Source organism: Somniosus microcephalus, chromosome 3 (assembly GCF_052327205.1).
Source record: "Somniosus microcephalus isolate GS21.2 chromosome 3, FLI_Smic_1.0, whole genome shotgun sequence".
NCBI classification, from domain to species: domain Eukaryota; kingdom Metazoa; phylum Chordata; class Chondrichthyes; order Squaliformes; family Somniosidae; genus Somniosus; species Somniosus microcephalus.
The window spans coordinates 309736822-309746051 of record NC_140989.1 but is presented as its reverse complement, the minus strand read 5'-3'; the positions used below and the strand labels follow the sequence as shown (position 1 = coordinate 309746051).

Below are 9230 nucleotides of genomic sequence, written 5' to 3'. Positions count from 1 at the left end.
AGGCCAGTTCAGCAGCAGATTCTCATGTGGCACATCAGCTGATCTCTTTTTCTAACTGTGTAAAGGACACAAAGCCTGAAAATCAGCAGCATAGTTAGTAACACATAACTACATGATCTAACCACCTTGTACCTTTAACATAGTTTGACTTTAGACTCTATCGGCATTGTTAGCAAAACCAGTAAGAATATTTAAAAATTTAGAATTTTCTTCCAGGCAGTAGCAGGGAAAGAACCATGTTTACAAATGCATTTACCCAAGTGTTTGAAAAACATGATAACAAAATGCTTTTTTTCCTGTAACTGTTGTAACAAATGACATGTTCTGAAATATATCTGGCCCCAATCCGCAGTTACAGTGTAGATATATTGGGCAAGAATTTGCGGTGGGTATGACGGCATACTCCAAGAGTACGCCGTCATACCGCCTTTGAAATGGACCGCAAGTTCGGGAATTCCGCACTCGCTTGTGCTTGCGCTAAATCCCGAACTTGCGATCTGTCAAGTTCCAACTTGGCAGAGAATCAACACCGACAGGGAAAGTCTAATTGGTGGCGCAGAGTTGGGCTAATTGCCCACCAACTGCCCAGCAATTACACTGAAAATTTTACAGCTGATGCAAACAGGAACAGGGCCGGTTTGCACAGCGTAAGGGGATACCTCCTAACAAATCCAAGTATTAAAAACTTATGGGGCCGGAAATGGAAGCATTTTAGGATTTTGTCCATGGAAAGTATTTATTGTCCATGTAAAAGTTTGGAGGCAGCGGTTGTTATGTTGAGGGTTTTTTTTGCATCTATGTGGAGCATAAGCTTTAAAAAAAAATCCTGCACATGAAATCCCGGAAGGCTCTAGTAATGAGGGTTTTTTTTCCCTTTCTTGGAGATCATAAATGAATGAGACACCTTCTGTTTCCTGATTGGAGCACCGGCCCATCTGAATGCCCTCTACTATGCAACGTTAAACAGCAAGATCGCATTCCGTTCAGCTACCGGCGGCGTAATCCGTAGTTACGCTGCCGACCGCAAATTCCAGGCCAGTGCGTTGATGTCAAACCAACGAGGAGTGTAAAAGTTGAGTGCAAAAACATATATAAACACTTATAGAATATCTTGAATTTTTGCTAAATTACTAGTTATGCCAATCTTTAAATCATGAACACGTATAATATCTGCACCTTTCACAATGTCAGCGAACTAAACTGTAAAAATTCAAACAATTTGAATTTCTATATATTTTACCTATCACACATTGAGTGCTATTCTTTTTATTACAAAAAACTTTAACATTTTGGGGTAATAGTTGAGAATATTCTGACGTTTTATTTAACATAAATTAAACCACCTTATGTTATGTACTGAGATTGTGTTAACATACGAGCAAGAATTAAAGCACTGCAGTAGAGCCGTCCGTAATCTATCCAACACTACTGTTGGATTATTTGACAACGTATTGGTTCGCCCTTTTCCGCGAAAAACAGACATATATTTAACAAATGTAAAAAAAAAATTACCGCGCCAACAACTAACAGCTCTAAATAAGCAACTTTACACACCAGAATCATTTCTCCTGTCCGCCATTTCAATCCCAGAATTCCCAGATTTATCCATAACAACGCTGTGAGTTCGTTACCGTGGTTACTGACTGGCAGAAGGAGAGACTGTGAGAGGGAAGGATGAGGGCTGAGGAGGAATCATTCTGCGGCATGTGCCCAATCAAAGTTGCAAATATTCGACAGCTGAGCACCCTCCCCCCGGAGAGCATCGAACAGGCGACCGTTGGAAACCAACCAACCGCCAGCCCGGCTCGCGCCCAAGGCTCTCTGGTTCTGGCGCTGAAGCTCAGCGGCAAGTGCAGGTGCGAGCAGCGCCGCCGCGGCCGCGTTCAACACTCGCTTAAAACAGGCAACAGCTCCTGAGACTGACGTTCCATTATCGAGGATCAGTCGTCTGGAAATTATTATTAGGATATTTCCATTTTATTTCCATTGTTCACCAGGTTTTTGTGTGTCATGGTAATAAAGCAAAAAATAAATAAAAGTGAGTTCCTGTTGATTTTTGGTTTGCATTTACGAGTGGTTGTAAATGGCATTGCAGTTTGAGTGATTGGTGGGGGTGGAGCATCGGCGGCGGGGGGCTCGTGTGCGCTTTTGTTACATTCTCTTACGCCTCAGTGCCGAGTGGGTTCACACGCAAAATACACGTATATAGAGTACGCGAAGATAGCGAGAAGGATGCGTTTAAAAACTCAGGTAAACTCTATATATATGTGTGTATCTTTAGATGTTGATAGTTTAAAAAGTTCATGTTTAAAGGAAATGGTGAGCCTGAGGGGACTTGTGCCAAAACCAAGTTGAAAAAGTTTTAGCTGAAGAGCGGTTGAGCCTCAATGGGTCACAATATTGCCAAGGCCACGTCCTTAAAAAAAAAGAGGGTTTTTTTGGAAAACAATTAACCTTGATTTCAAACATTATATACAGTACTATGGAAAATGGTAACATTGAGGAAAAAAAGTACTTTACTGAAATTCAATGAGACTTTGGGACTTATTCAACTCTTAGATATTCTATGATGTACACCTATAAACTGGTCGTTCAATAACGGTGAGAAGGCATCCTGTTTATATTCTAATAAAAATTGTAAAAGATCTAATGGGTAATTTATAAGTAAAATTCACAACTTTTGATATGGTATGAAGGCCTTAAAATTGTATGCTATACAGGTACACTATCCCTTATCCGAAAGCCTTGGGACCAGCTAAGTTTCGGTTTTCGGAATTTTTCGGATTTCAGAAGGTATAAGACTGGGAAATTTGTATTTAATATAAATTTTTGAAGTTCAGGCTACCTCTTGCGACTGTTCCGTGTCTCATTCCCCTTCCTGCTTCTCTGGAAAGCCGGATATCGGCTGACTCCCACTAAGCTGGCCCGCAAATCAGGTCGGGGGTCGGGTCGGGGTGGGGTGGGGTGGGGGAGAAAAGAATATCGGACGGACCGCGGTTTGGTTTGGGTCGAGTCGGGGGGAGAAAAGAATATCGGACGGGCCACTGCAGCTATCGGATGGGCCGTTGTATTGTTGGGTTCACTCTCCCGGTACCTCCTTCACACTGCCCGGCTTGGCCTGCAATCTCCTACCCAGGAGGGAACTCTGTGACCCTCTGCCCTGCTCAGCGTAAGTCGTGCGCCACTCTAGTCATGTCGTGCGCACGACTTACGCTGAACGAAAAAACTTTCGGTTTTTAGAGGTTTTCGGAAGTTCGGATAAAGGATAGTCTACCTGTATTAAATCTTTATTTTTATGTGTGTGTAAGCGAGAGAATCGGGAAAATAGAAAATATATATTTTTACGATGGAATGTTTTACTCAATTCTGCCAGTTTTTGCCTCCACGCGGCTTATTTATGAATTTGTCTGGAAAAGTACTTGGCACGAGGGTTGTTACAACATTCCTTTATACAAAGCAAGTTTATTTCCTTTGGAAGAATATTTGCAAATTATTTGCCACTAATTTTTCTTGAGTAGGGCATTTTGATTCAATATAAAAAGGAAAACTATACCGAGCAAGTAATCATTAAAATAAGTTCCACATTGATTCCCCTCAGCACACGATTTCCTGCTTATTAAAATGAATGGACGAAAATCCCAGTCAGTGGGAAATATTTTTGTTAGTTGTTACCCGCCTACTGGTACTGCCGAAAAAACCGCCAAACTCAAGATCTGGCGCCAAATCGAAGCAAATGAGAGAAAAACCATCATTTGCCTTTTTGAGGGCTGTAGTAACACTTTTGCAAGGAATTGAGATATAAGTTAATTGTTCCCCCTACAAATCCTAATACACTGCATTTTTATTTGCGTTAAAACAATATCAAGTTACTAAAGTTATCCTTTGAAAATATGTCTGCCTATCTATCTCTTTTTATATATAAAGCAGTTGGTTTGTCTGTCTGTCCGCTATACACTCAAAAGTTATAGAGCGTACCTACACGCATGTTATATCAAAAGAAAGCTTATCATTAGGGGAGTCTAATAGGCGTATTTACTTTTTGGTCAGACAAAAAAGTTCAAAAATCCGCTCATTAGCAGTTGACCAATCCTACCGCTCATTAGCGTTGAGTGACATGATGGTTGACCAATCCGCCATCTGTGGGCGGGCCTAATCCTGCAGCCTCCCGAAACTTCGCCGCCATTTTTTTCATCCCCACAGCGACAGCACCAGCCAAACAAACCCCCACATTGCGGCTCCGGGAGCAGGTGGTGAGTTGGAGTCACTCGGCCCGGGCCACAGAGCGGGCGGGGTAGCGTCAGCGGCCATCCATAAACTGTGCTACCCGGGGCGCGGCGGCCAGGCGCACCAGGTAATCAGCTGGGGTCCGTCTCGGCCCTAGAGCCCGGCCGGACCTCAACCGCTCGTCCCCGCACGGCCACCGCGGCCTGGCTCAATTTTCAAAGCCCTTCCCCGGGTGCCAAAAGGGGGGTGGGAAAGAGGGGGGGGGGTGGGAAAGAGAAGGGGGGGGTGGGAAATAGAGGGTGTGGGAAAGGGAGGGGGGGGGAAAGGGAGGGAGGGGAAAGAGAGAGGGGGGGAAAGAGGGAGGGGAAAGAGGGGGGGAAAGAGAGGGGGTGGGGGAAAGAGAGGGGGGGGAAAGAGAGGGAGGGGGGGAAAGAGAGGAGGGGAAAGAGAGGGAGGGGGGGAAAGAGAGGGGGGGGGAAAGAGGGGGGGTGTGGGAAAGAGAGGGGGGGAAAGGGAGGGGGGGGAGGGAGAAAGAGAGGGGGGTGTGGGAGAGGGGGGGGGAGGGAGGGGGAAAGGGGGGGGGGGAGGGAGGGGGAAAGGGAGGGGGGGAAAGAGGGGGGGGAGAGGGAGGGAGGGAGGGGGAAGAGAGAGAGGGGGGGGAAGAGAGGGAGGGAGGGGGGGAAGAGAGGGGGGAAGGGAGGGAGGGGGGGGAAGGGAGGGAGGGGGGGGAAGGGAGGGAGGGGGGGGAAGAGAGGGAGGGAGGGGGGGAGGGGGGGGGAAAGGGGGGGAAAGGGAGGGAGGGGGGGAAAGAGAGGGAGGGGGGGGAAAGGGAGGGAGGGAGGGAGGGAGGGAAAGGGAGGGAGGGAGGGGGGGAAAGGGAGGGAGGGAGGGGGGGGGGAAGAGAGGGGGGGGAAAGAGGGAGGGAGGGGAAAGAGAGGGAGGGGGGGAAAGAGGGAGGGGGAAAGAGAGGGAGAGGGGGGAAGGGAGGGGGGGGGAAGAGGGGGGGAAGGGAGGGGGGGAAAGAGAGGGAGGGGGAAAGAGAGGGAGGGGGGGAAAGAGGGGGGAAAGAGAGGGGGGGGGAAGAGAGGGGGGGCGGAAGAGAGGGAGGGGGGGGAAGAGAGGGGGGGCGGAAGAGAGGGAGGGGGGGAAGAGAGGGAGGGGGGGGAAGGGAGGGGGAAGAGAGGGAGGGGGAAGAAGGGAGGGGGGGAAGAGAGGGAGGGGGAAGAGAGGGGGGAAGAGAGGGAAGGGAGGGGGGGGAAGAGAGGGAGGGGGGGAAGAGAGGGAGGGGGGGAAGAGAGGGAGGGGGAAGAGAGGGAAGGGGGGGAGGGGGGGAAAGAGAGGGAGGAGGGGGGTAAGAGAGGGAGGGGGGGAAGGGAGGGAGGGGGGGAAGAGAGGAGGGGGGAAGAGAGGGGGGGGGAAGAGAGGGGGGGAAGAGAGGGAGGCGGGGAAGAGGGTGGGGGAAGAGAGGGAAGAGGGGGGGGGAAGAGAGGGAGGGGGGGAAGAGAGGGGGGGAAAGAGGGAGGGGGGAAGAGAGGGGGGGAAAGAGGGGGGAAGAGGGAGGGGGGAAAGAGAGGGGGGGATGAGAGGGGGGGAAGAGGGGGGTGGGGGGGAAGAGAGGGGGGGAAAGAGAGGGAGGGAGGGGGGGGAAAGAGAGGGAGGGAGGGGGGGGAAAGAGAGGGAGGGAGGGGGGGGAAAGAGAGGGAGGGAGGGGGGGGAAGAGAGGGAGGGGGGGGGGGGAAAGAGAGGGAGGGAGGGGGGGGAGAGGGAGGGAGGGGGGGGAAAGAGAGGGAGGGAGGGGGGGAGAGGGAGGGAGGGGGGGGGAGAGGGAGGGAGGGGGGGGGAAAGAGAGGGAGGGAGGGGGGGGGAAAGAGAGGGAGGGAGGGAAGGAGGGAGGGAGGGGGGGGGAAAGAGGGAGGGAGGGGGGGGGAAAGAGAGGGAGGGAGGGGGGGGAAGAGAGGGAGGGAGGGGGGGGAAAGAGGGAGGGAGGGGAAAGAGAGGGAGGGAGGGAGGGGAAAGAGAGGGAGGGAGGGGGGGAAAGAGAGGGAGGGGGAGGGGGGGAGAGAGGGAGGAGGGGGGGAGAGAGGGAGGAGGGGGGGAGAGAGGGAGGGGGGAAGGAGAGGGAGGGGGCGGAAAGAGAGGGGGGGAAGAGAAGGGGGGGAAGAGAGGGAGGGGGAGGGGGGAAAGAGGGAGGGGGGAAAGAGAGGGAGGGGGGAAGAGAGGGGAGGGGGGGAAGAGAGGGAGAGGGGGAAGAGAGGGAGGGGGGGGGAAAGAGAGGGGGGGAAAGAGAGGGGGGGGAAGAGAGAGGGGGGGGAAGAGAGGGAGGGGGGGAAAGAGAGGGGAGGGGGGAAGAGAGGGGGGGAAAGGGAGGGAGGGGGGGAGAAGAGAGGGAGGGAGGGGGGGAAAGAGAGGGAGAGGGGGGAAGAGAGGGAGGGGGGGAAAGAGAGGAGGGGGGGAAGAGAGGGAGGGGGGGAAAGAGAGAGGGAGGGGGGAAGAGGGAGGGGGGGAAGAGAGGGAGGGGGGGAAAGAGAGATGGGGGGGAAGAGAGGGAGGGGGGAAAGAGAGAGGGGGGGAAAGAGAGGGAGGGGGGAAAGAAAGGGAGGGGGGGAGAGGGGTAGGGAGAGAGAGGGGGACTGACAGAGAGAGGGTCAGGGAGGGAGAGTGACACAGAGCGCAGGAGCAGCAGCGCCCAGCCGTAAACCGCATGGCCCAAAAAAGCCCTGGCAACGCCGGGCGCCCCCAGCTTTTGTACATAAAGGGCAGCACGGTGGCATAGTGGTTAGCACTGTTGCCTCACAGCGCCAGGGACCCGGGTTCGAATCCGGCCTCGGGCAACTGTCTGTGTGGAGTTTGCACATTCTCCACGTGTTTGCGTGGGTTTCCTCCGGGTGCTCCGGTTTCCTCCCACAGTCCAAAGATGTGCGAGTTAGGGTGATTGGCTATGATAAATTGACCCTTGGTGTTAGGGGGATTAAATACGTGGGGTTACAGGGGATAGGGTGGGATATGTGTTGGTGTAGGGGTTACGGGGATCGGGTGGGATATGTGTCGGTGCAGGCTCGATGGGCCGAAATGGCCTCTATCTGCACTGTGGGGTTTCTGTGATTTCTGTGATAAATAGGGTGGAAACCCACTGGAATGGGTCCAATTATTTATGCACCATGTGATTTTCTGCTGGAAGTAATAGCACTGTTCACTTACCAGCATAACGGTGTAAACCCACTTTTGACCCCCATTGTCGTAACTACCACCCCATGTTCAATCTCCCTTTCTTCTCCAAAGTCCTTGACTGTTCCATTGCCTCTGAGATCCGTGCCCATCTTTCCTACAACTCCAAGTTCCTGCCCCTGCCATAGCACCGAAACGGCTGTAACCAATGTCACAAACAATATTCTTTATTGTCTGTGACCGTGGTGCATTATCTGTCCTTGATCTATGCTGTCTTCAACAGTCAATCACACCATCTTCCTCCATTGCCCAACTTGGTGCGACTCCCCTCAATTGGTTCTACTCCTATCTATCCAATCACAGCTAGAACATCTCCACCAATGGCTATTTTTCCCATCCCTGCCCTCATTTCAGAAGTACCCCAAGGATCCATCCTTGGCCGTCTTCTCTGCCTCATTTACATGCTGCCTGTAGTGGCGTTTCTTAATTTCCAAACAGGCAGCCACTGAGCTTTGGGGCTTTTAACAACGAGTAGACGCGTGTCGAAATAAAACGTTCCCAAACGTAGCTTTGTCTTTTAAACTGTTTACTATAACACCTTACAAACAGAATTACAAAGCAAACACGTATAAACGAACACGGTCAAAAACTGTATTGCTCCAGCCCTCACAAGTTTCTGCCTCCTCCAGCCACGTGGAGTTTAAACTGTAAAATGGCTGCATACCATGTGACGATCTTAAGGACTGTACCATTGTGGCAAGAATGAAGGGGGTATCTCGGACTATACTACTGGAGCTAGAAAATAGGGGGGTTTCTCAATACAATAAGTCAGTCAGGTAAATTAACTGTATTATACTATTTAACCAATATTTTAAAGTATTTTCTTAAACTTTCATGGCTCTTACACTGCCTCTGAACATCATCTACAGATATAGGGTCAACTTCCACATATATGCTGATGATACCCTTTTTTTATTTATTCATTCGATGATGTTGGCGTCGCTGGCAAGGCCAGCATTTATTGCCTATCTCTAATTGCCCTTGAGAAGGTGGTGGTGATCGCCTTCTTGAACCACTGCAGTCCAAATTCCCATAGTGCTGTTAGGGAGGGAGTTCCAGGATTTTGACCCAGCGACGATGAAGGAATGGCAAATATATTTCCAAGTCAGGATGGTCTGTGATTTGGAGGGAAACTTGCAGGTGATGGTATTCCCATGCACATGCTGACCATTTCCTTCTAGGTGGTTTCCAACAGGAGTCTCTCTTTCACATTGATTTGGATGAGGGGACTGAGTGTCATGTATCCAAGTTTGCTGATGATACAAAGCTAGGTGGGAAAGTCAGCCGTGAGGAGGGCACAGAGTCTGCAAAGGGATATAGACAGGTTAAGTGAGTGGGCAAGAAGGTGGCAGATAGAGTGTAATGTGGGGAAATGTGAGGTTAATCACTAGTAGGGAAACAATATTTTTTAAATGATGAGAAACTATGGTGTTCAGAGAGATTTGGGTGTCCTCGTACAAGAAGCACAGAAAGTTAGCAAGCAGGTACAACCAGCAATTAAGAGGGCAAATGGCATGTTGGCCTTTATTGCAAGGGAGTTGGAGTACAATCGTAAAGAAGACTTGCTATCATTGTACTGGGCTTTGGTGAGATCACACCTAGAGTACTATGCACAGTTTTGGTCTCCTTATTTAAGGAAGGATATACTTGCCTTAGAGGGAGTACAAAGAAGGTCCACTAGAATAATTCCTGGGAGGAGAGGGTTGCCCAAAGGGCTGTGGATGCTGAGTCATTGAGTATATTCAAGGCTGAGATCGGTAGATTTTTGGACTCTAGGGGAA

General features: G+C 50.8%; 1 protein-coding gene across 1 annotated transcript in view; it reads left to right on the top strand.

Moving 5' to 3' along the window:
* Positions 1–1594: 1594 nt before the first annotated feature.
* Positions 1595–9230, top strand: part of elavl4 (ELAV like neuron-specific RNA binding protein 4) — a 95495-nt gene continuing 87859 nt past the window's right edge. Inside the window, exon 1 of the mRNA XM_085982893.1 lies at positions 1595–2250. Coding sequence (XP_085839019.1) covers positions 2233–2250 — 18 coding nt within the window. The 5' untranslated portion in view covers positions 1595–2232. The remainder of the gene's footprint in view (positions 2251–9230) is intronic.